At 42.8% G+C, this 26,706-nt stretch overlaps 1 protein-coding gene across 1 annotated transcript in view; it reads left to right on the forward strand.

Annotated features, from left to right (window-relative positions):
* The window catches only part of MAPKAPK3 (MAPK activated protein kinase 3), a 51,789-nt gene extending 34,158 nt beyond the window's left edge, over positions 1-17,631 (forward strand). Inside the window, exons 5-11 of the mRNA XM_032120900.1 lie at positions 2,101-2,180; positions 3,606-3,729; positions 5,177-5,252; positions 5,432-5,556; positions 7,397-7,482; positions 10,109-10,189; positions 11,595-17,631. Coding sequence (XP_031976791.1) covers positions 2,101-2,180; positions 3,606-3,729; positions 5,177-5,252; positions 5,432-5,556; positions 7,397-7,482; positions 10,109-10,189; positions 11,595-11,753 — 731 coding nt within the window. The 3' untranslated portion in view covers positions 11,754-17,631. The remainder of the gene's footprint in view (positions 1-2,100; positions 2,181-3,605; positions 3,730-5,176; positions 5,253-5,431; positions 5,557-7,396; positions 7,483-10,108; positions 10,190-11,594) is intronic.
* The last annotated feature ends 9,075 nt before the right edge of the window (positions 17,632-26,706 follow it).

Genomic DNA, 26,706 nt, shown 5'->3' on the forward strand with positions numbered 1-26,706 from the left:
GCAAGTTTAATTTTAAAGTTCGTGAAAGATTTTTTCTTTCTTCTCCATTTCTCAGTTCCCTGGCTTAGTTTCCTTTTAGGAGTTTTTCTCTGATTTCATTTATGGTTGTTGTTGTTGTTATTGTTATTTCTCCCGCTGTGTGTTAAGAGTGATTTTGAAAAGTTCCTGAGAACCAGGAATTATGAGAACTGGCCAAGTTCAGGCAAAATGTGGAAGGTTTAGAGAAAAATCTTTATACAAATCTGCTCAGCTTCTTCATTTCTGTACCACGAGAGTGTCTGTTCCTCTGATCCCTGGTCTCGTGCCAGACCACCTCTGACATGATCAGTGTAGATCCTGCTGCGATCTCTCTTTGGCTGTCCCTCAAGCAGCATCACTGCACAGCCACACTGTTGGGTCATGAGTGTAATGAGCAAATCACATCTGATGGAACATCTCCTATCCAAGGGTTTTAAAGCACTACTTGAAAGGAAGTGTCATTAGCCACAATGCAAACAAACCTGCTTGTCTATAGGAGGGGCTGAGCAAGTGTAAAGCCCTGCTATGAGACAGGCAGAGCTTGCACTGGACTAGTCTTGCCCTTTTTATTGTCTTTGCTATTTATTATTGACAGAGAACCACAGGTCTGCTTGACCACAGTTCTCCCTGCCCCCTCACAGCAGATGAGCTTATTTCTGCTCAGAGTAAAACCATTAATGTTTGTAAGGTGTTAGTGTTTGCAACTATTGGCCTGAAAAAGGTGTTTAGAAGCAGAAAAATACACACATGAGCTTGTAAATTACTGTGACTTATTTTGCAGGTCTGGTGTAGAGGCCAGTCTGTTTTCTTCTTCTGCGTTTCCTAGCCCAGGGTGAATCATTTTTAGTCCTATAAGAGACTTGTGCAGGGAAAATGAGCATTTTTAGAAACTTTATTTGTTCTTCTCTAAAATACGAATTCCAGGGAGAAAACTGGTTCCGTGAACATTAGTGACTGCACTCTACTAAAAACATTATTTTTCTACATTATATGGCATTGTATAACATTATAAATACTTACGCAGAAATCACCTGGGAGTGTTAAACAAAAAACCACCTTCATTGTTTCCTGAGATAAATGAGCCCTGTGCCACTGGATTCCCCAGGTTCACTGCCTGTTTAGATAGCCACAGCTTCCCATTAGGATTAGGAAGGAGGAGGCTGTGCGAGGTTTTCCCCAAAGAATAGGAATGTTACTGCATTCTGATTGTCCTTGTCTGAGATTGTATAGTTTCAATCTCAAGCCATGTGAAAATGGATTCCAGGTTACAGTACAAGTTCTGCCTATGCAGAACCCAGAGGATCAGGTGGAAGTTTCTATTGTTTCCCTGTCAGTGGAGATGTGATATAATGCTCACATGGGAATGTCATTCCTCCTTGCTCTGAAACCCCTCCCTGTGTAACTGAACCCTTCCAGACTCCCAGAGCACTGCTGTTGCAAGGCAGCTCTCCACCAGTAGAATTTCCCACTGGGGCTCTGTTAAGTTTTTGAAACATACTATTTCAGAGGTGGTAGTTTGGGCTTTGCTGAACAGAACTGTTGATTTTGTTCCTCCCGATGAAAAACTTCTAAAGACAGTGAAGAATTAAGATGTGACCTATCCTAAAATTACTATATTGTTATGTTGCTCTATTTTTAGAAAATCTGTTAGATCCTCCTCCTACCCCTGAACTAGAAACTGAAAGTTAAATTTCTGTCTCAAACAACCAAGGACATGTCCTGGACAATTACAGATATATTCTGGTTGGAGCTCCTTTCTTAACAGTTGCTGCTTGTGTACCTGCTCTGCTCTTGCTGCTTTTTTTGGTGAGCAAATTAAAGCACGAATTTCCAAGCTCCCGAGGAGTCTGAGCTGTTGGGCTGCAGTGCCTGCTCAGGAGGAGGGCTGAGCAGCCGGGCAGTCGAGGGCTTGGTGCCTGCAAACCCAAAACACAGCTGTTAGGGCTAATTTTAGGGTTTCTCCAGTCTTGATGCTTGCCCTGTGTTCTAGCAAGCTGTTTGTAAGCCATAAGCATTCCCAAGCCTGTCCCTGAGTTACAGTGGGAATATTAATGTGACCTTTCTCTAAAATTGTATTTATAGAGGCCGCTGAAATAATGAGAGACATTGGGACAGCCATCCAGTACCTGCACTCCATGAACATCGCACACAGAGATGTCAAGGTGAGGCTCCAAGGTGTGTGGGCAGGGGAATAGAACTCATGGCAGGAAAAAACCTGGGCAGCAGTGATTTTAACAGAACTGGGAGTGCAATCAGAGTGTTCCTGTTCCTCTGCCGGTGCGAGAAAGGATTTGCTCACTAGTTTGCAACCAGTCCAAGGTTGGAATATTCATGTGTGCTAATGCCTTCCAGTTGTGTATGGAATGCAGAAAAATCTCATGATAGTCAGATGCGTAGTTAAAGAGGTACTGCCCACTTGCAATCCATTAATTAGCAAGAAAATAACACTGCTCCAAGTGAAGTTATACTAGATGCCTCTATGTACAGTCTTTGCCAGTTATTAGTTGTTTTCAGCATCATGCTTGCATTAAAAAAAAAAAGAACAAAAAAAAACCCCCACAGAGCCCCCAAACAGCAAAACCTTCTTCAGAAAAAGGAGACACTTTTGGGAGGAATAATACCAATTTCATGCATCTAACCCACTTCAATAAGTGTGTGAATATTTGGGAAAATAGGGAGATCTCAGTTGCTGCCAGGGTTTAATGAGGTAAAGTTTGAACCCCTATCTTGTTGCAGAGGTTTGACAGAGCTTGTAGTGTTGTATTTTGTGTTCATGCTGTGAAGTGCACAGCACAAGCAAAACCAAGCTCGCTGCACCCCCGGCATTTCCAGTGCAGGGCCACGGCATGGGATGGAATGTGCTGGGGAGCAGGACATGTAATGATAGGCTGAGGGAGCAGATTCATTCCACAGCTCTGAGCTGATGGATTTTCTACAGATGTTTCTGTGTGTTTAGCTGGAGGGAGAACTGATGCATCATGGTGTCACCAGGGGGTAAACTGGGAAAGGAGCTGGATCTAGTTGTAGATAATGGAAATACCCTGTTGTCCCTGTTCTTGGACACAAGAGCTTGTATTTCCCTCTGTGCCTCTTCTGCCTCTATGGAGTGTGGAGCTGGAGTGGAATTGACTCTGGCTTCAGGAGACAGAGGAGGGAAAAGCAGCAACAGGACTGTGTCTACATCATTTAATTTTGATGGAGTTGTGTCAGTTGCTCATGGAGGCTTTGGCTGAAGATTTCCCTTGTCCTACCCCTCGGTTGCTTGAGGCACGATGTGGTGTCAGATCAGCTGCTGTCATCACACAGATCAGTCCCAGGAAGTGCAGAGAACTGGGAGAGGTTCAAGAAGCCAGACTGGTTACCCATTGGATGGGATCTTGTGGTTTGCTCTCCCAGATACCTTGCTAAGAAGGATGTTGATACATAGTCTGAGGAAAAATGCTGCATGGTGGGAGGAAATTTTCTGTGTGTTTGGCGGGGATGTGATAGAAGTAAGAAGACCTAAATGTTGGTGGTGGGTTTGACCTGTCAGCTCATTAGAGACATCTCTTCATTGTCCTCTTTATCCTCTTTTGGTGGCCTTCCAGCCTGAAAACCTGCTTTACACATCTAAAGACAAAGATACTGTGCTCAAACTCACGGACTTCGGCTTTGCCAAAGAAACCACTGTAAATGCACTGCAGACCCCCTGTTACACTCCTTATTATGTGGGTGAGTTATCCAAGGCACATTTCTTTTGTATTTCAGTCATTCATTCCCTTACAGCAGTGGGAAATCTTCTATTGGGGCTGTAATGTGAAGTGTTAGCCTGCAGGATTTAAACTGGGATCCAGCCCAAACCTAGTCTGGTTCCAGTACAGTTCACTGCTCCTGCTTTCTGTCTGAGGAAACAGCCTTCACAGGAGATACAAATGAGGGTTTACAAGGAGAGAGAGAGAATTTCTTCTGATTACACTTGAAGTAATCCTGATGTTTCCTCTGAATGATGCAATATGAGCCATAATTTGAATTGAGCTTCATGATATTTGGGTGTTTCCTTGCAAAACTTTCCTTAGCTTAAACTAATGCAATAAGAGAGAAGAGTATTGCCTCAGCTATAAAACTTGTTAAGCTGGCAGATAGAGGAATTAATAATAAAGAACCAACGTGACTTAATTGCAGCAGAGTTTTTCCTTCATTTTGTCCAAAGTTGAAGCACTGTGTACTGAATGCCACAGCAGTCTATCCTTTATGCACTCGTTTTAGTCTTGAGTTAATAGTCGTTCATCATATGGTATCACTGGGGCAGTCCGTGCTTGGAATTTCTTTGCTGGAAAAAGGACTTAATTTGTTCAAAAATTACTTCTCTGATTAAAGCTTGTCTAGTTTTCTGTATTGAAAGGTACTGTTATTCACTGGCAGCAGATAACCACATTAGCAATACTCTTTTTCTCATGCCTCCTTCTATATTTTTGTAGGCTGGGTTTGGTGATAAAATGTTAAGGAGTTTACACACGTATGTTTTTATGCCTTTATATTTGTGTATAAACAAGCTGACATTTTCCTTCTCAACACCTTTTTATAAACCAGCATGATTGCTCATATGTTTAAAGAATCATTTTCCTTACAAAATCAAGCTCCCTGCCGGTTTACCTGCCCCAGGGGACAAAAAAAAATCCCCTCTAAATGTATCTCTGTCTAATTTTGTTACTTAGTGGAAAAAATATAGTGCTCTGGAGGCCAAAGAAAAGTACGGTGCCCTGTAGCTGCAGGAGCTAAACATACCACCTAGGTATCATTCAAAATTTTATCACAGCTCCAGTAGGGCCTTTCTATTCTGATTGCTGGAACATATGCTCCTGCCTCTTTGAGTGCAGTGTCTCCCTGCACGCATTTAGCTGTAGCTCCTTCTGCTTTTTGTTAATCTTAGTACTCTCTTGAGCAGAGAGACACCAAGGTGAGGAGTAGGGCATCTTTCCAGCTCTGTTCCTCCTTTTTAAAGCTACTTTAGATGCTTTTAGGAACTTGTCAGTTGAAAATGCTACCCAGTTCCTGCAGTGAGTTGCATTTTTTTAATGCCTCTGATACCTGTTATTGAAGGGTGCTGCTACTGACAAGGTGATGGAGATGAAGAGGAATATCTGGTACTCTGTTAATTTGTGGTTTTAATCTTCCCCAGCCCCAGAAGTCCTTGGTCCTGAGAAGTATGACAAATCATGTGACATGTGGTCATTGGGTGTCATCACATATATTCTGTAAGTATCTGGGAAGAAACCTGGTGAACAGAAAGAGAACACAACTTGTTAAATCTGCACTCACAAGTAGTTGTGCACTGGGATTGTGCAGCCTGCAGTAGAATATGAGCTTGAATAAAACTTTTTAAGAGGTAGGAGGACTTTCCTAGTTATGAAAATTCCTTTGTCCACTCTTACAGCCTGTGTGGGTTCCCTCCATTCTACTCAAACACTGGTCAAGCCATTTCTCCAGGGATGAAGAGAAGAATTCGGATGGGGCAATACGGATTTCCCAATCCAGAGTGGGCTGAAGTATCAGAGGAAGGTAAAAATGCTTCCTGGTGCTGATGAGTGTGGGCATGGTTGTGTGCAGTGCTGCAGTGCTTACAAAGAGACTATTTCTAAAAATCTGTCTGAGCTTTTCTTTCCCTTTCTTTTACAATTTAAATCAATTTTTTGTTAGGTGATACAGAGAACAACTGGGAACTCAGATACCAGCCAGCAACCTCAGTGCTACAAAAAGTAAATGACTACTGAAAACCTTCTTTGAAAATCCAGCTAGTGCTAGTGAATGCTGAGATTAAACCCTCTGGAAACAGAAAATTCTGATCCTTAGAAAGGAGACAGCCAAGACAGCTCCAATGCAGGCTGAGCTGGAAGAAAGGCAAACTGTTTTAAGAACTCATTCAGTCTTCGCCCTCCTTGGAGATCCAGCCAGCAAGGATGGCAAGTTTTCGTGCTAGCTTTTTGGGGTGTGGGAATTTGCCAGCCACCACTTCAATCGAGGTCAACAATTTCTTGTCTATAAATCATTGATCAAAAGCTGCTGGGCTCAAATCAGTGTCCTGAAAGTGGGTATTTTTGATTTCCTCTTATCCTGACAGTCTCATAAGCTGGAAGTCTCACCTGTCTGTCACATTAAAGAGAAGGGTCAGTAATGTCTGGGCTTACCTGGTTTTTCGTACAAGCCCTTTACATTGCTGTGTCCTGTTTTTATCTGCTGTTTAGCAGTAACAATTATCCTTGGATCCTGTTGTGCTCTGGGGCATCTTCACCCCTCACTGGATCTTGTGGCTCTGTGTGCAGCACAGCCTGCTGAACATTGTTGAGGGAGATGTTTTAGTCATGGGTTTCTGGCTAAATATTTCCTCTGCTTTGGGTCTTGTTCATATTCCAGCAGTTAAAAACGTGCTAGAGGAGCTCAATGAGAGAACATGTACTTGGACTGTGTGTAGGGTTTCTGTATGCTTGCATGGATGGAGATAGGGAGCCTCTACCTTTGCTCCTGTTAAGAGCATCTCATTTGTGGGTGTTCTTCAGGCTGATGGGGCACCTTCAGCAGGCTGCTGCTTTTTTCCCTGCTTGGTGCTGTTCTTGTCCTTTGCAGCCTCTCTCAACAAACTAAACTTGTACCTCTGGCAACTTCTTACAAGCATTTAGTCATCTTGCATGTGATGTTCCTAAAAGAGAATTCTTATTTAGAACTTTTTCTAGGTTTCCCAAGGAAGTTTTGTGTAAGTCCCTCTGAATAACTTCTTTGGATGCAGTATTTCCAGTCTATCCACCCACATTAATGAAACTCTTGTCTAGACTCTTGCCATCTCGTATCTTACTTATTAGTGCTCTTGCTTTGGCAGATCCCATGTTCACAGAAAGTTGCTGCAAAGCCTGTTTGTGTAATCCATTTATTTGATTTTTTTTGTCTTTTTAGTGGCCTCTCAGTTGTCAAAGTTCATTGTCCCTTTATTCCACAGCCTGTGCTATTTGTTGTCTTCCATCATTTCTCAAAACATCAGCTTATGTATTCATTCAGCTCATAATGCTCATAATGAGGCAGGCAGCTTAGCAGCTTTCTGTTCCTGTGCTTCTCTTTTCCTCCAGCTGTTGCTCTCAAAGCAGTTGGTGTGGTGATGTAGAGAGCATAGCTGGAATCCCCAGGCCTTTTCTTCTTGCCTCTTGTTTTGGATGTTTTGTTTGTTTGGATGCCCCTCTAAACACAGTGACCTGCCCCACTGTACATGGTTTCTTAACATGGTCACAGCAACAGGGAGATGTTTTCAGTTCTGCAAAATTGTGTTTCTTCATTCAGCAGGTCCTTGTGTTCCCAAGGTTATTTGGGAATGCAGTCCTAGGCTACACCGTGCCCTGTTGGTTCTGTTTTTCAGCCAAACAACTCATTCGCCATTTACTGAAGACTGACCCAACAGAGAGGATGACAGTCTCTCAGTTCATGAATCACCCTTGGATTAATGTGAGTCTTATATCTCTTTTTACACCATGAATTGATTCTTACATGCAGAACTTAGGTGTAGCTCCACACAGCACAGCAAGAGGAGGATGGTTATTACTGCTGCTCCCTTAATTAACTTCCTGTGCCCTCCACAGAGGGTCACCTGCCCATAAAGCCACACTTGCTCCTGGTGTTACCAGAGGACACACAAGGGGAGACACCCACAGTCGTGTCCTTGGAAGCAACAGCCCAAGATGTCTCTGTGTTCTGTGAGCAGGCAGTCACTGTTGACTCTGCAGCATATGCATGTGTTACTCTCTTTAAAAATATAAAAATAAACTCTATGTGCTTACTTCATCGGTGCAGGATTTGAAGAGCTATTATTAGTGGTCTCAGGCACCATTGTGCATAGCTATGTTAGTGTGAACACGTTCCTGTGCTCAGTGGGAATTCTCATCCTTGGCAGAGTTTGGAAATGCATGGGGGAGGAGCAAGGGTCTCTTATTGCCCTGGTAGGGTGGTACACAGAGCTATTAATGGTCCCAGTTCAGGTTTCATTGTATGACTTGGTTGAATTTACTTTTCCTTAGAAAAATTTTTGGGGGTAAAAAAGAAAAAAGTACTTGTGTTAATACAATACAGACTATTTCAAATGAGAGACATGAATCCCAGAAGTTACAAGACTGAGTTTCATGATACCATCTCTGCTCTGTAGGTGTCCCTCAAAATAGTAGGTTATGCTTCTCACATTTGTGTCTAAAAAGATACCAGTCTTGTTCTTGCTGCCCAAAAAATCATCAGCTAGGAACAGAATCACTTCTGCTGTAGAATGCCCTTTGTTCCCCTGGTGTTAGTGTGTCTATGCTGATCCTCAGATGACAGGGCAGAAGCAGAGGTGTGGCTGATAGTCCCCATTCCTCCGATGCCTGCTGCAGGATCTGAAAGCCCTTGGAATCAAATGAAATGTATCTGTAGGGCATCCTGATGAAGTAGAAAGGTGTTGTCATTCAGAGTGGTGAAAGCTGAGAAACTGAGGTTGTAAAGACTGTAGAACAGACCCCAGACAATGTTTCGGAGTCCTTTTTAACCAAATAAAAGTGTAATCACTGCTCAGAATAAATACCTCCAGATTTAAGTGTTTGAAGCCCCAAGAAGGTGTTTCAGAAGTCAGCAGGTGAGGAATTTCATGGAGTGAGTGCCTAATAGCTAAGGAAGCTGCCACCTACAGCGACGCTTGGTACTTGGAATATGCAAAGAGCCAATTAATGAGGAGGAGATTAGAGACAAGGTCTGCAGACTCTGCTGCACCAGAGCCCTGCTCTCATACCCTTCCTGGAAGAAAGCTGCAGGTTGGCTTTCTTTTCTGCTGAACCTATTGCTCACAGGGGGCAGAGGGAGGGAGAGGGAAAGACCGATACAATGAATGTGCGTGTTCTCCCTTTTCCTAAATCCCAAAGTAGAAACATGTCTGGGGAGTTGCACAAGCAGCAGAGGAGGGTGCTTGTGTCTCTTTTTTTTACCTTTCCCCTCTTTTTTTAAATGAGATGGATGGCAGAAGTATTCTACTGTGAACTAGGCAAAAATTGTCAGTTTAGGTGGAGCACAGAATCCTCTAGTTCCTTGTGTATAAGATTTTTTTTAACAAGCAACAGCTCACAGCAGAAAGGAGGGCACCTTCCACAGGGACAGGGACATCGCTGAAGCCAGTATGCTTGTTTTCCATTTCTCTTGTCCCAGCTGTGTTTGATAAAACTGTACCCTGGCCAGCTTGGGTCCTTTTCCAGAGGATGCAGGAGTCAGGATTTCTGCTTTGCTTCTGTGACTGCTGCACTGTTGCTCTGAGCTCGGGGGAGCATAAGCACTGCTTCCAGTGTAGGGTTTGTTTTACAGGGATGTACAGAGATCTCCTCAGGCATTGTTGACATGCAGCTATAGGATGCTACAGCAGCAGACAGCAAGTTTGGGTAGAAAGCATAAAGAAAATAGAGTATCCAAATGAAATTATAGTTTGGGTTATGGACTAGCAAGAATTGCCATGATTCTTGTTGAGTTTAGCCAGGGAGCTGTGCTTCACGCTTTAGAAATTGTCCCTTATTCTAATGTGAAGTATCTCCTGATCTTTCATGGCAGGTGAGCATAGATCCCAGTTTCATGTGGATGCACTGCCTTCCGAGCTGTGCCTTGCTGAGAAGAATTGTGTCATTTCCTCTTTGGGGCTCACTTAGTCCGATGAAGTGGTAATCTCAGTTAATGCGTACATACAGGAAAATGTCTCCTACAGCAAATCCTAGGAGATGAAGGTCAAATTAACCACTTTAAGAGATTGACTAATGAATAGTGAAATTACAGTTAAAATCTAAAACATACCTGAAAGTTTAGGTTGGACTGGAAGGGAGCAGAGTGAAAGAAGCTCAGCACTGATTTCTGTTTCCTTTTGTTCTTTCAAGACACTATTGTGTGGGGACTGTAGTCCTTTTCTACCACACACACACGAGTTCGTTTGTGGAGTGATTGGAAGCAGGAATAATGAGGGTCGTTGGAGGACGTTAGATCAACTTTTATGCCCTTCATACACATAGAAGAGCAAGAAGTCACTTCCCAAGTGTTGCTTTTCAGAACTTCTTTTGGTATTTTTCTCTTTTCACAGAGATCAATGTCAGTGCCACCAACTCCTCTTCACACTGCACGGGTCCTGCAAGAGGATAAAGACCACTGGGATGAAGTTAAAGTGAGTCAATCCAAGTTCACATTTCTTTAAGTCAAGTCTGATAGGAGATGAAATGTGCTGCCTCCTCTGGCGATGTGCATTTCCTTGGATACTGTGGCTATTTTGAATACAATCATGTCAAACAAGGGAGGCATAAACAGTCTTGGTTAGAACAGTAGAGTATATGATAACTGTTTAAAAAAAGAAGGAATGCAATTTGAGCTTTATCTGGCAGCCTTACAGCTGCACCAGCTGTCAACAAAGATGGTGTTTATGATCAAAGGCATTAATGATGCTCCTGCTGAGCCACTGTGGGTACCCAGGGAGGAGAAGGACAGTGCTGAGGCAGTTTGAACTTCATTACAGTGAAGAATGTGATGAAAATGTAGGGGGACAGGTGGGAGGGCTGAGCTGCATTCTGGTTTTCTTCAGTGCTCTTGAATTGTGGAACAACACTGAATAACCTTAGTCTTGTCTTGTTAGGACATTTGGTGGGGGGAATAAGAGAGAAAAAAAAATTGTCTGTTCCTTAATCTAAGCAGGTGCCTCACCTACTGTTTGTACTGATGACTGCTGAATGCCTCCTGCAAAGTGAAACTGTAGGGCACACTGAAAGTCTTAGCTCTTTCCTGCTGGCCTTTAACAGGTTGGCGTGCTTTTACAATTAAGGCCGAATTTTCCGCACTTAAAATTTTTAGCATTTTGACAATTGCAACATTCCTGTAGTGTATTTTATTGATTACTGATTTTATTTAAATCACTGATGTGTGGTCTCAGCTGTTGAGCTATGTAACGGTAACATTTTCTGGGACCTAGGCAACATTTGCCTTCTGAGTGAGAGATCAAGCAGTTATTTTCACTTAGCTGCCTTTTTTACCATGTTTCTGAGAATTTCTTATGCTTGTGCTTTTGTATAGGTCCCAGAGGTATTCCCTCGAGCTACCGACATTCCCATGATATTGAATTGTTTTTCCTTTCCTGAACCAAATGCTTAGACGTTCATTTATTCTAACATATTTTTTTTTTTTACAACCTTATTAAAGAGTTTAAAATGTGCCTGTACTTAAGCATTAATTCAAACTAAGGAGGTGTGTGAATTTGAAGCACATACTTTTAAAGATCTTTGTGTGGAGGCGCAGAGCCAGCCAGGGAGAAGCGCTGGGCATCGGGACACGGTGGAGTTTAAGCCAGCAGAGCGTGGTCCTGTGTGCTCCCATGTGAAATGCTGTGTGAACAGTTCCTGCTGGCTGAGCCCCTGGTAGGAGGAAGCCTTTGGTCCTGGTGCAGTGCCACAGAAAGGGCTCAGCTCTTGCTGCCTGGGGGGTGATAGAGGGTTCCTTGTGTCCCTTCCTCTCCAGGCTGTAGTGTGGGGTGGCTGTGCTCTTACTGCCTCAGGGCCTTCAATCCATTGCTTGCTCGCTTTCAGGAGGAGATGACCAGTGCTCTGGCTACCATGAGGGTGGACTATGATCAGGTGAAAATCAAAGACTTGAAAACGTCCAACAACCGCCTCCTGAACAAACGCCGCAAGAAGCAGAAGCAGGCGGGCGCCTCCTCTGCGGCCCCGGGCTGCAACAACCAGTGAGGGCAGAAGCCAAGGACCTGTGGGTGGAGGGTAAAAGTTAAACAGAGCAATTTAAAATCATATGATCACCTCGGTCCACTCCACAAAGACACAAATGAGATCGTGAAGATGCTATCCTGCAAAGAGGGAACAGTGTGATAACGTTTTGGTAACTTGAATCAGGGCTTTGCTTTTAAAGACTAATGGATCTGACAGGATTCTGTTGCATATTGCAAGGGAAGGTACAGTAACGCCAGCAATGTTACAGGTTTTTGGTTTGGCTTTAACTGCGTAGGACAAGAGGAGAGAACAGGAGGCAGTCTCAGCATACTAATGCACTGAGGCTTTAACAGCCATCTACAAGAGTAAATTCTGCTGCTGTTTTAAACTGGGGAATAGAAAAGTGCCAAGTGTTCTGCTAAGAGTGTTTTCGTAGTTTAGTAGAATTGCTAATAGTCTGTATTTCCAAACTTACCTCCTATAGTTACAGAATATCACCTAAACTGTAAACAGTTATTCTTGTTACAGGAAAAAGCATCCATACATTTCCATTTTCATAAAGTCTTCATGTAGTCTCATGTAAAGATTTGAGTTTGTCATGGATTCACATTTGATAACATGTAAGTTTTCTGAACTGTAGCCACTATGTTGTGTCTCTGCCACTGTCAGACCCCTCTTTTGTAATGTTTTCAGTTTAACTGATACTTTGATGTGAAGAGTTTCAGTAAGGATTTAAGTAGTTTAAAGTATCCTGCAGAGAACATTGCTGTTCCCTTGGATCCACAACCTCCAGGGCATGCAGCTGGACATGCAAGGGACTGCTTTAGAAGAGAGACTTCTGAAATTTGGGAAGAAGTGGCAAATGCATGTTCTCTGAATGGACCCTGGTGTCTGCCAGCATCCCTTCTGGTAATTATCTCCATATCCTGTGCCTAAGATGTGCTGATCACAGCAAATTGTGGGATGTTGGGGTTGGTTTGTTTCCTGGGGTCAGGAGGGGGGAGGATGCTACTCTCTTTATGGTGATGTGGTGGCATTTCAGGATCCAAAGATTTTCACCACTTAAGGAAGATTACTTTTAGGTACATCCACCCATTGTTGTTTTCCTATTTTAATTCTTCTTATTTCATGGGAACCTGGCCTTAGGTTTGCTGGTATGTTTTATTTTGTGATCAGAATATTTTCTCTCACTGTATTTTGGGCTTTGGCTTTGTTTCTTTTTAGTTTAGGTGAAGCAAATATTTGTGAAAGTGTTATCAGAGTCTGGGATGAAAATGATGTGCTTCCAGTGACGCAGACAAATACAACTTTGTGGTAGGCACACAGAGTACTGGTGTGTTAATAGGCTTGGGAGAATGTAAAAAGACAAAAAGGAAAACAGGGCTCCAGAGTGGATCTGAATTGTCAGATGAGAGTGACACACAGCAAATCTCAGCTCGAGGCTTTGGACCTCATCTGGGGAGCCCAGTTCCCATCTTCAGAGTGTTGAATGAGACCTCAATTCGCCTCTGTGAACTGGTCGTAGAGTTTTGTAACATGATTTATTAAAATCAGTTTTTAACATTCCTTCCTCCTGTCATCCCTGTTTTTGTTGAGTTGTTGCAGAGTTTGCATTGCTTTGCAAGATACATCTGTGTTGAAGGTGACAGGAGAGGGGAGAAGGAAAGTGTTCCATGATGTACACATCCCAAGGCTGCCCAACTCTGAACATTTTGTTAGATCCCAAGGTTTTGGTTTTAAATATCAATCTCTGTAAAGTTGTATTTTTAAATTATTTCATGTTTCAGGTACCTGTGATTGTAGCATGTTCTGTATGTATTTGTTTTGCCATTTTACTCCAATGAATTATGCAAATATTATTCACTACCTGTAAATGAATACTACAAATGAAGAGTTGTGATGTGTTCAGGGTGCAACAGTTGGAATTAGAGCCAGGTCCAAGTTTCTGTCCATTTATCCAATTTTCTTGAGGGAGGTATGTACATTATTGCTGCCATTGCATCTCTGTGCCCCATCAGGGTGATGGATGTTCCCAAGGCAAGCTGTGTATAATGAGATGTCCTGGCTGCTTTGGGGACAGTGCCACTGAAACTGTTGCAACTCAACTTTTTGCCTCTGCCTTGGCCAAGGTTTGAGCAGGAGCTCCCAGTTGCCACCTGGTGCCTCCTGGTTTGTCAGTTCAGCCTGGAGCTCAAAGATGTCTGTTCCTGGGTAGTTTTCCATAGGGAGCTGTAGAACACACCTGGGCCTGATTCCTTCCTGTGGGGTTCCAGTCTTTACTGCAGGTCAGAAGCTGGAACTGAGGCACCTGGCACAGCACCTTCAGCTTTGTCTCTGTGCAGCAGAGACATTAAACTTGGACTAACAGTTCTTGCCTTCTACCCTACAGCAACAGCACCCAGGAGCACTGTAAAGCCCTGCAGGAACCAGAGGAGGGCCTCAAAATGGCAGACATGGAAGTGTATGCAAGTATTGGGCAGAAGGGTTTGTGTTTGTTGTCCAGAGGGAAGGAGGAGACTCCTTGGGAGCTGAGAAGCAGCTGCCCTGCGATGTTTGGAGCCTCAAACTACTGCCCTGCTCCGGGCACCGCTGCCTTCTGCAGCCCAGTGGAGCAGAACAGCTCGTGTTTTATCTGGGTCTCTGTCACCTGGAGCTGGGAGGGGCTGCCAGGGAGCAGGTTTGGGGTGCAGGCATTCCCCCAGCAGGGTCTGTGTGCTCCATGGAGATGTAGGGATGTACAGAATGTTCGATGGACTTGGCTCTGCCCAGCCCTGCCGCACCACCTGCCCCACAGGAGAGCTCCCCAAATATGAACCTGCCATCAGCTCCTCAAAACCAACCTGCCATCAGCTCCCTAAACCCTGCAGCATTGCAGGCCTTGCTCTGGGCCTGTGGCTCTGCAGAAGGTGTTGCCCCTCTGGCTGCTGGCTCAGCTCTGGGTAGGACCCTCTTCCTCCCTGCATTCACACATGTTATAAAGAGCTCTGGTGAGCCGGTGGTGGTGTTTGGGTCTTGCCTTTACCCTCAGACATGTCATACAATAGGCTTTTTGGAACTTGCTGCTCAGGATCCAAATTTATAGCCCGTTTTTAGAAAGGATAGGCTATTACAGACCTGATTATGCATTTGCATATTCATCAGCCATATAGAGGAGGTAAAGAGCTGGGAAGGGAAAGAAGAAATGAATGGTCAATAGAGAAGGCTTCAAGGAGAACACAGATTAAAAGGTCTATTTATTTTTTACAGCAGAAGCTGAAAAAGGACTGTGCACAATTCCCCACCCCCATCCCTTTTCACAGCAATTGCTCATGGGCTGCTGCCTCCCCTTGTGTTTCTCTGCACTGTGCTCCTCACACACGTGGTTCATGTGCTCTCACCAGTGCTCTTGCTCTGATCCACACACAAATGTGTGCCCAGGCATGCAGGAAATTCCCTCCCTCTCTTTCCCAGCTTTTGCACTACACACTTTCTTACCTCTTTGATCACGTGCCACATAGTGAACCTGGCTTCGACATGGTACAATTAAAAACGCACATTAATGATAAGCTCTTGGCCTAATTCTGTGGTTTTCTATTTGTCAAAACCCAGCATGCAGTCCTGGGATTGCTTTTCTGTCTTAACACTTCACTGCCTTGAGTCTGGAGGCCCAATTACGTAAGTGCTTCTGGCTTGTCTGACATGAGGGATAATGAGAATGCTACATACTCAGTTTGATCTAATTTCCCTGTCCTCTTTTCAATTCACACTTTATTTGGCCCATGTTTAGACAAAGGTGCTTTTGAGAAGAGGAAGGTTTAGTGAGGAGGAGAGAGCCAAAGGTTTTAATTACTTGCAGGGAATCATGCCCACATGTACTGTTTTAAACCTGTGGTCCAGGTGGGGAGGAGGTGTTAATGTGTGCTCAACTGCTCTGATGAGTTCTGCTCAGCCTAAGGATGGAGCCAGCTCAGCTAACAAACCTCAGGGAGGAAGGGAGGGAAGGCGAGCAGGGAATGACTTCACATGCAGGAGAACTCCCTTTTTTTCTAAGAGTAAATGTTTTGGGGAGCGTTATTGTGGAAATATCAGAATTTTCTTTTTCCTAGGTTCCAGTATTTCCCCTTTTCACCCAGCTGTTCTCAGTAGTGGAGCTGTCATAGCTGGGAATGGACATAGTTAATTCTCTTTCAGAGAGCCTAAAAAGGATGAAGACAATGAAGGAGACAGAGAACACATACTCAAAATCTCAAAACAAAAATCTTGTTAAAAATTCTTGCAAGCTAACAGGCCAGTCTTCAGCTCCGTACTTAAATGTATCTCACGTGGAAAATTGAGGTTAGAGCAAGCCTAGGTAATAACATTTGCTGAAGAAATGCATCCCTGAAATCTTTGCACCAGGTAAGAAACTTCTTTTTGAGAATTAAGTCCAGCTTTAAAATAGGAATTTTTTTTTCAGTTTGTGTGGTTAGAGGAATTTAATGGAGCAAAGGGAGCAGAAATGGGGGATGATATGTCATGCTGAAGAATAAGATCAGAAATGTCTGCTGTTGTATTCTATTTGAACTTACTTTTTTACTGCAAGTGCTACCTCTGTACAGACATAGAAAGATACATTCAACTCTTTTTTAGCACTGCAGAAGGAGGATGTTGCTGCACTCTAGGGAAATGTGGAAGATAACCCTGTGACTGTAGATGAACATCTATTCTGGTAAATCTGTAAATGATGCTTAGCATTACATTTATTTCAAAATTTCCTGCCTCATGAATCTGCCAGATGCCAAAGTCTCACAGGTCTGCTCTAACTACATGAAGGCACAGAGGCATCACTGTCACTGGATTTCCTCCTGCTATTTGGGACCACAAAAAGAAGCAGTTGCTGAAAGGTACCGCAGTGGTTTTAGTTTCCAGGAGCCAAAAGAGGAAAAAAGTGTCTTTAAAAGAGCTGGAGATGACAGAAAGGACCAGGCTCTCTTTTATCTGTGGAGGGGTATCTTGACCTTTAGTTCAGCTCCCAGAGCTGCTCATAACAAACATGTTTTAGCTGTGTGGGGGCTGCAGGCCCAAGGCACTGGAGAAATCTCTGCTGCTTTGACACCGTGCTGGTGCTTTCCCACTGTGAGCCAGGGAGATGCACTCACTGGGGCCATGGTTGCAAACCACTGAGCATTTTTGGTCCTGGGGCTACAGTGAAGCTGAATAATGCCAAAAAGGAGAGCTGCATTGTTTTCTTCCATGTTAGGCTTCTGAGTGTATCTGCTGAATTTTCCTGCCTCCAGGGTCTGTCCTGGTACTGCCAGTGTAGCAGCTGTTTCTTCATTTGTTAACAGGGAGCACAAACACTTCTTTTGGGGACTGCATCTCTTTCTCTACATTTCAAAGCTGGAAGGAAACTCTTGAACAGCATGGTCATTTTGCCTAATACATTCTCCCCAAACTTCCAGGCTAGTCCATTTGGGAAACATGGAAGATGTTCCCAAGAGACTTCTTATTGCTTAGCTACTGAAACACCTGCTAAAACTGAGCTCTTTTAAAAACTGAAAATTATTTAAATGTGAAAAAGAGTGGGTTGATCTGGAAAAGAAACTTCTCAAAAGACTAAAATTAGAATGGAATGTGTTAGAAGAGAAATACTGGTGGGGGAGGAGGACTAAGGGGTTTTTTTAAGTAAAAATGCTACTGCTTGAGTAATGATCAAGGAAATTCTGGGTAGGATATTAGCTGCTGCTCCAACCCAGAGCAGTTCCTGGATTCAGAAATAATTATGTTTTCCTAAAGATAGATCTGCAATACAGACTCCAGGGTTTTTTTCTGAGTTAATCTAAAGCAAGGATAAGCTTGATGTTTATAAATGAAACTTTTGAGTAAATGTTGTTAGTGAACCAAATGAATAGCGCCCTTTTTTTTTTTTTAGAGCAACTAATAACTGAATAAATAAGCTTTGCAGATTAACTTCTGCTCTCCTAAGGTTGCCTGACTGAGCTGCTTGCAGAAATCTTGTAAGGTGAAGTTAACTTTCATTTTTGCTTTTGGAATTCTGCATTTGCACTTTACCACTGCATGTTTGACTTTTGTCTTGAATAAAAATCTAATTAGTTGTCCCAAGGCTACCATTACATGATGCAAGGTTTTTTCTCTTTTCTTGGCTCAACTGCAGTTGTACCACTTCTTCTGTTATTTATGAACTCCTTGTGGTGTAAAGTATTGGAAGAGTTTCAAGGAATCCCACTACCTGGCAGGAAGCAAAAATCTTCATTGTAAAATGGTAAGGAGGAAAGTTCCAAGCAATGGCTAATAGAAGGAAAAACACCCCTCTGAGGAAAAGAGAAGGTCTCTGCAAAGAAATGCACCCAGCTACAAAGAGTAAAATAAGGTGGTCTGGTTATCTTCCTTTTAAATCCTTTAATTTTCTTCTCCTCCTTGCTTTCAGTAGTTTGATGTATTTTATACTCCTTGGAAGTCGTAAGTACTTCCTTTCGAGAGACTTGACTGCAGTATTTCAGTTTCCTCCCTAAACATAAAAAAAAAATCCTATAGAAGCTTTATGCTGTAGGATATTTTAAATCTGAGGAGTAGGAAGGAATTGAATTTCCTGATTTAAAGTGACTCAGCTCGGTCTGCCTCCTTGTTTCGTAATAGATTCTCTGCATCCAGCTCTAACCTTGGCTGGCACTCAGGAGAGCTGTCAGATGTTTTCTCCAATGATTTGTCATTCCTGCACAAAGTCAGTTTTTAAGCTCTTCCTTGAGGATCCTGGAACAACCATTTAGTAAGCAGTGATTAGCTCAGAAGGTGCATGCCTGTGGCACAAGGCATCTGGTGCTGTTCCTTGGAGCTTCCATCAGCTCCTGTTGGACAATGATGTGCCTGGCCAACAGGAACTCTGCAATCATCAGCCATTCCTTTAATAATATTGCTTGGTTTATAGTATCTTCCACACATCAAACCTTCTTCCCATAACCACAGTCCAATACGAAGTGCTACTTTTATCTGTGTGAAACCTTCATGGTGGTCATGTTCTGTATCAAGTAAATTAATTTCAAAGCAATTTCTTTTAAGCTTGATACTTTTTTTGTAGGATTTGTGAGATGTTGTGTTTTCCTTTGGAGCAGATGTTGTTGCCACCTCTGGAAAATTACTTCCAGTGGGAATTTGAAAGGAAAGTTCATATTTGTTAAAAAGAAGGTTGATATTTGTATGCCATGTATGGATGCATATGACGAACTAATAATGTGGAAGAATCTAATTAGTACTATCCAGGCAACGGAAGACCTTGAGCTTGCTTGATTAGAATTAACTGCTGCATACATGAAAGGAGAAATTTAATTCAAATTTCTATTAATCAGAAATACCATCCTGCCTAATTGATTAAAAAAAAAAAAAAAAGCCATGCTAATTTTCTGTTTGGATGATGATGATGTCCGTGTCAAGAGTGATTTTTGTGTTGCTTTCATCTCTGAAGTTATATATCCTAAAGTAAAGTACACACAGGAGTATTTCAAGTTTTGTGGTCCGAATGCTTTTAGATCAGAAGTACAAATATATATTTATGTACATAGAAATAGGTACTCTGGCACAAAGCCTCCAAAAATTTTGTCAAGTTCCCTTTTGTCCTTTCCCACAGCATCAGGCAGGTAAGGTTCTCACTGCCAGTGAATGTTGTGTGGTTCCATGTCTCTGTTTTCTCTTTCCCCTCTGCCACTGGACATTGCTTATTCCAAAGAAGAAGAGGAAGAGAGCAGCAGAGGGGAAGAGCCCTGGCTAGAATTGCCTGTGGTGTTCTGCATGTGCAGGTGAAGCCTGTCAGGACAGGGAATTGTGGGTCTGTAAATGTTGCTCAGTATCTGCACCTTGGCTCTGTAGGAAACTTCAGTGTTGTGGAAAGCTGCCTGGCAGATCATGACCACTTCTGTGTCATACTTAGGGTTCCTTCTGGTTTTTTCTGCAGCAATTGGATTATAAGAAAACTATGTTCTGTTGAAATAGTCTTACAGAGAGTTAGGGAAAGGCTGTTTGACTTGCTGAATGCCAGCTTTGTGTTGGTTTGTGTGTCATAAGGTATCAAGGAGTGTGATGAAATAGTGACTCTTGATCTCAAATGCTGCCAGCCACAAAGCTGCCAGCATGCTGTCTCAGACAGGTTTGGAGGCTCACTGTCTGTCTTTGGAAGTCTTGAGAAGTCCAGGTGACACAACTCAATATGCTGTGGCAATGTCACAGGCCAGGAAAATATTTTAGGCAGGTTCCTCTGTGTACAATTGGGACAAAACCTCACATGTGACCAATGTCACGAAAATGGAAATACACCTCTCACATGAGGAGTCATATACAAGCTGCTGTCCTGATATGCAGTGGGAGCAGAAAAAGAAGTCATCAGGGAATGGCCAAATGTTGAGTTTCATGTTCTGTTGGGCTGTGTGTTTAGCTGAGGGGTTGAACATCACCCTCCTTGATATAAAAATTAATGGATTCTCTTTGAAAGTGGATCAGAGCAGGGTATGTTCAACTGTGCATCAAAGTGCAGAGATAGAAATGTTAGACTAAATTCCAAAATCTCGAGCACATGTAACAACGAAGGGGAAAGAATATGTAAAGTGCACAAACAAACTTAGCTTTATGCCTTATTTTGAAAATAATTCGTAGTAATCGGTATGTTACTTAGAGTGCCATTTCTGGGCATCGAATACTTGTTTTATGAAGGAACTGTGCCACATTCCTATCCTTGAAAGGGACTTATTAAACACCTCGCAGTCTTTGAAATAATGGTCCTCAGGTTTATCTCTGTCTATGCTTTTGAGGGAGGCTCGTTGATTCTGGGAATCCCAAATGAGCGGGGATGGAGCGTGGGCTGCAGTGAGCATCAGTTCATCTGTACCTGCAGGACTGCAAGGCACTGTCAAACCCAGGCTTCCATGATGGCAGACAGACCTTGAGTTCCTGCAATTGAGAGGGCAAAACTGAGGCTACTCTAATTTGTTTCTCATTTAGTCCTTGATCTTCTGTCTTCACTGGAGATAGGATCGCTCTGACAGCTCTGGAGGGGGAGCAGGACATTTCAGGTGGCTGCCAGCCATATCTATGATAAATGGAGAGCCCTGTCCATGTGCACAGAGCCAACTGCAGGACTCAGAGCATGGGCTGAGTTCCAGCCTGGTTCATATGAGATCTGACCTTGTGCTGCTGCAGGCAGGTCCCTGTGTCTGGCATCACAGCTGTTTGTGTTTCTCACACCTTTTATTAATAATTATTTTTAATAGGAAAGGTAAAAGATTCCTGTGCTCTTCTTTTTGACTTGCATGTATGTTCCTTTCCACTCTTTTCTGGGACTAAGGTCCCTTCCAACCCAAACTGTTCTGTGACTGCTCTATGATTTACAGTCATTGCACTCACTGTGTTGAGAGTTACAGGGAGGAGCAGGCAGAGATCATCCTCTGATCCTGCAGTGTAGTTGCTGGCTGAGCCAGGCACCAGCCACTGACAAAGAGCAGATAATGTCCCTCTGAATGTCCCCAGTTAGGATAACTCTGTTTTTCAGCTGTTCATTCATTAGCAGAGAAGTAAACAGTGCAGCAGAAGGTTGTGAAGCAGGGTGTTTATTCACTTGTTTTCTGGCCTTCTCCCCAGATTAATGAAATGACTCATGGACAGTAATAACATGCTTGGAGGGGAAAAAAGAGAAAAAAGGAATAGAAATATCTGGAGGTGGGACATAGAAGGCCAAATCCTTCTGTCAGGACACCCACAACTCACCTTACATATGTGATCTGATTCTCTTTGTTAAATATAAAGAATGAATCACAGCCAAAACCTCAGGGCAAAAGAATCAAATGGGCATCTAAAATGTGCAGAGTGGTTTACATCTGCCTGAAAGAAAAGGCTGGTGAGAACGTGAGGCTCTGCAGTTGCTTGTAAATGCTTCTGTACAACTTGGCCTTTTCTCCTACCATGTTCCCCTCTGACCAAGAGGAGGGACAGTGTGTGTGATGTCCCACAGCGTTCGTCACACGGGTGAGGGACACAACACAACTGAGCCATTCTGGCTCTGCCTCCGTGCTGCCACTCACCCCCTCTCTGATTCTAAAGTCCCACCCCATGGTGATGCTCAAACCTGTACCAGTCTCACAAAAGGGGGAAAGGAGAATAGTGAGACTGCTCTGATTTCAAAGATACTTAAGGACTCACTGTCCTTGGAGAATTTGGAGCTGAAAGACTTGGAAAGGTTACATGAATTTTGGGCAGAGAAGGAAACCAAACACAAAACCAGGTATCACAGATGCAGTTGGAACACCCAACTATCTCAGGCCTCTCTCTTACAGCTTCCCAAGGAACACTCAGACCCATCCTTGTGAAGGTGATATATCTGCTTTTGAGTTATTTACTAAAAACCTGAAATTTTCCATATTAAAAGCTGTGTGAGCAATGAAGCACAGCTATCTCTTAGTTTAACAGCACAATTTTTCGGCAAGGTTCAACAAACTGAAAGCAGGACAAGAGAGGAATAGTAATTGTAGAATTCTGAGAAAAATTAATTTATAGCACATACTACCAGGCAATTCTGATGTTGGAAAAAATAAACTGAGATGCACCTATGTGATACTTTCAAATACAGAAAATGCTGCTCAGCATTCATATTAGAAATTATTATCAATTCAGAGTCCTTGTCATCTAAGGGAAATGATGTGTGAAATGCTGTCCTAAAGACCTCTTTGGTTCTAGCTTTTTCTCCATGGTAGTACATATCACATGGAAACCCAAACCCCTCCACCAGCTCCTACTCTGAAAACTGCTTGATTTATAAATTCTCCAAGAATTGGTTTATAGCTAAGATGTTCTGCTATTTATTGTTTATTTAAAACAGTTTGTTGGTTGTTTCTATGTTTTTTCATTTTGAGAGGAGCCAGTATTTTTAGGGTGGAGATTTAAGCCACGCAAGGTGAAAAATGGGGATGAGGCTGGAGAAGGAAGAGGAACTTGTCAAAGCCTGTAGAGAAGAAGTGAGGATAATTAATCAGACAAATGGAGATAGAGAGCAGGTGTGCAGAGGGAATAGTCTGATGGAACAAAAAGGCAGCAGAATGAAAATTAATGTCAGAAGAGGTGAGTCTCTATTTTATGCATTATAAGCTGTAACAAGAAAAGTTTTCCTTAACAGGCTGAATTTTTATTTTTTGAGAAACAGCATTACAAACATTAATCAAAACATGAGCATTTTAATTTTTTTTAATTGTAAAATTTCTATTTAATAGAAATAATTTGATTCAGTGCTGATCACCCAAACAGTGAATATGGAGTCCTCTCACCTACGAACTCCAACAAATGACTAAAATACATTATGTGAAAAACAATTTTCCATAGTTTGGGCAAGGGAAATATGTTAGAGGTACTAAACTGGGAAGAGAAAGGGAAATGTAGGGCAAGGGCAAAAGCAGTTTTCCCTTGATATGTTTGTAAACCAAACATTTTGCAGTATTCAGGTCAGTACAGGACTCAAGAGCACAGTTTATAAACTGCAGTGAGAGGGAGCAGTTGAGGTTCACTCTCAAGCAGGCAGGGTAAGGTCAGGTCCCCTGTTTCTCTGAGCAACAGAGCAGTGTCACCTCCTTCCCCAGCGAGCAGGATGTGGCTGACAGCCCAGAGTCCATCAGAAATGGAAATTCATTCACTGCTTTTGCAAAGAGAAGCAACTGGTATCACTTCCTTCTTGGAGATGGAAGGAAAGTGCTCCCTGGCTCCATGTTTTCTTTGCAGTTCCCACACAGAGCCTGTTGCTGGATTACAGGTTTTTGGGTCCTGCCTGCACTTTTTCCCTTCTCAGGGCAGCACTGAAGTGTTTTGTTGTTCCTTGGAGGCCAGAGGGCTGGGAAGGGATGAGCACACCCAGAAGGATTGGCTTTCTCAGATGATCGAAAAGGAAAATTTGGAGGAGTAATTTAAAATGAATAAAAAGAAGCAGGAAGGAAGGAAACTTGAGGGATCCAGAGACCATGACCCTACAGATTTGCAAATGGGATCATCTCAGGTGATAACAGACCCAAGCTGGTTATCTGTGGTGCCTGCCCAGAATGATGTTCTGATTCAGATCATTTCTACATTTCACTTGATCCAAGTCCTGCCTTCATCATAAAATTTAAACTGACACTAAATAACAAAAGAATGTATCTGGAGCCAAGTGAATGTCAGTATCTAATAATTAAAATCTAATAGTGTGATTTTCTGTGCCCACAGAGATGATGGCAGAAGCCCAAAGTGGTTCTCTAGGTATCCCTTGCCTTGCATAGAATTTTTATTTGTATAAATACTTGACTTACCAGATCATCAGAGTGTTCCAATAAGCATAAGCCAGCTTTTTGCATGAGCAATCAAAGGCTGTGTCCTAGGTATGCAGGAAGGAAAGTTACAGAAGTTCTCTGGTTTAGCTGCAGAGAAAGCAAGCTACCAGAGTTGTTGCAATTATCAGCCTTTTATTTTTCTTCCTTTTTTTTTTTAAGGAGTATTTTCTAACACTTTTAAAAATTATTACTTTAAAGTATGGGAAATACTAGCAGAGACTGATCTGGACTGAAAACTGAATAAATTATTCCGTATTCAAGCTTAGCAAGGCAGACAGTGTTAATCCTTTCCTCTGTCCCTGTGGATTTCACCAGGATGCAATGGCCAGATCCTTGTTTCAGGAATGACTTCCCTTGCCCTGAGGTTCACAGCATCTCAGGCATCAGTGTGGGTGGAGCAAGACACAACTGTCAGACAGGGTTTAGTGTGGCCTTGGCAGTGTTAGATTTACAGTTGGACTTGGTGGTCTTAAAGGTCTTTTCCAACCTAATGAATCTGATTCTATGTTTAGATTGAGGTTTAAGGAAAAGAAAGAGGGAAGAGGTACAGTGGGAACACAGCTGTGATATTTGCAGCAGTTTGCCTTCCCTCAGAAGTTCACTGAGAGTTCTGCATGGAGATGGCAAAAGGTAAAATCACCATTCCTCAGTGTTAAAATAGTCTGGCCAGCACAACTTTTCCAAGGTCATCTCCTCTCAGGCTCTCTAGTGCAGCTTTTCTGCACATAGCTGAATTTTGTACTCTTTGTTAGCTGATAACCATACACAGTGCATTAAAACCAAACCAAATTCTTCCAGGCTTTGCATCCCTTTCATGGCAGATGCTTTCTTAACCTCTGCCATGTCTAATCATGAACTTCATACTATCCTGATGAACTTTCTGAGATTAGGGAATTTTTTAACGGTGTTTATTCCTGGAGTTCTTAAAAATAATCAGCCTGTGCATGCTGTGCTAACAGATCCGGAGCCTTGAGAAGGGTTTCCTCAGTTCCCTGTAATGCCAAAGTCCAGGAACATTTTTCCTGGATTAAAAATAAATTTAAAAAGTTAAACCATGTGAACTTAGTACTTGTGCAAGAAGCAGACTCGGCAGCATCAGTGAGATGTCCTTTTCCTGGCTGTAAGGCAGAGCTGTTGCAAACAGCTTCCTTCTGTCTGTATCAGCCCTACCTGAGACTTTCATAAGACCCTTCAAACTCATTCCTGGTGTAAAATATGTCTGAACTCCACATCCAGCCTTGGCATCTGTAGTTGTGGCATCCAGGACCTGTGTCAGGAGCTCTCTACACTGGCATTTATAACTCCCTTGTGGGAGGGTGACAGCTGTGGTAGGGAATGCACTTCCATCCCTTTATCCATAGGCAGACCTAGACATGGAGTTTGCAGTCCAGTTCCCTTTAAGAAGTAAATGGTGTTAGTAGCTTTTAGATTAGCACTTTTCTGTTCACTTTATTATCAGTACCTACATATTTGGTAAGTTAGTTAAAAGTTTATCTGGATAATTTTATGTTATTTACGCAGAACATGCCCCAAAACCGACACAAAATACAAAACCCTTAAGGCCTCCGTGTAGATTCTGGTGGGTGATCTTTTTTTCTGATTTCCCAAAAGGAAGCTGTAAATCCTTGGTTCTGATCCAGTAAGTTAACACTGCAAATGTTGAAAGCAGTCACGAATCATTAATTGGAGTTTCCAGGAACCCACAGAAATATCAGAATAAGTTCACGAGAAAAATTACTCCCATAGAGAAATCTGTTGTTGGTCTCTTTTCATACATGGTCCCTACCCTAATCCAAGGTGAATTTCTTTTCATTCTTTGGGGATTGAAAAACCAAGAGTCATCTTTTTATCTGCTTGCTAAAGATAAAACTGTGCCTAGAATAGTTTAGGGCTGCTGTGTGCCACAGGGTCCCTGTTGTGCTGTGTGTGATGTGCTCATGGCTCACCAGGGCTGTTCTGTTATGGCTTCAGGTTTTTGCAAGGCCACCTTATTTTTAGAATGAGTTTATACTCTGCTGCAGGGCCCCCAAGTTGCATGGATATGCAGATGGGAGAAAATTGCTACCATAAATCAATCTTAAAAGAAAGAGATCGCAGAAGTTGGACAAGGTACCCTCTTCAGATATTGGAAGGAAAACAAAAAAAGGAGGGGAGATTTGAATTAATCCTAAAGTGAGTGTCTAGATGGTCACTTGGCTAAAGTACCACTGTGACTTTAGTTCACCTATAGGTAATGCATTTCCATGGTGTGCATCAGGAACAATAAAGAAGTCTGTGTTGAGTACTGACCTTGGTAGCACAACAAACCCAGCCAACACTTCAGGGATATCTCTGGCAAGTTGTGCAGAGCAGTTCCTGGCAGGGAGCTCTCACCTCGAACACAGCAGATCCTGTTGTGGGTGACACATGCAGCAGCAGACTGGCATTGCTGGGGAGAGACAGAGAGAGATCCATGTTCCTCAGGTAATGGATTAGGGACATGCTGGAGGTGGAGGGAGATGGGAGCACAGTGACACAGCAGCAGAGCCCTGTGAGGAAGCACCAGGTGCATGTCAATGGTGATGGTGAGAACAACTCACTGCTACCTGCAAGGAGAAGCTCCTGTCACAGTCACTTCTCTTGATTCACACACATGCTTTGGTGGTGTTAGAGTTGTATTCAAGCTCAAA

Source organism: Corvus moneduloides, chromosome 11 (assembly GCF_009650955.1).
Source record: "Corvus moneduloides isolate bCorMon1 chromosome 11, bCorMon1.pri, whole genome shotgun sequence".
NCBI lineage: Eukaryota > Metazoa > Chordata > Aves > Passeriformes > Corvidae > Corvus > Corvus moneduloides.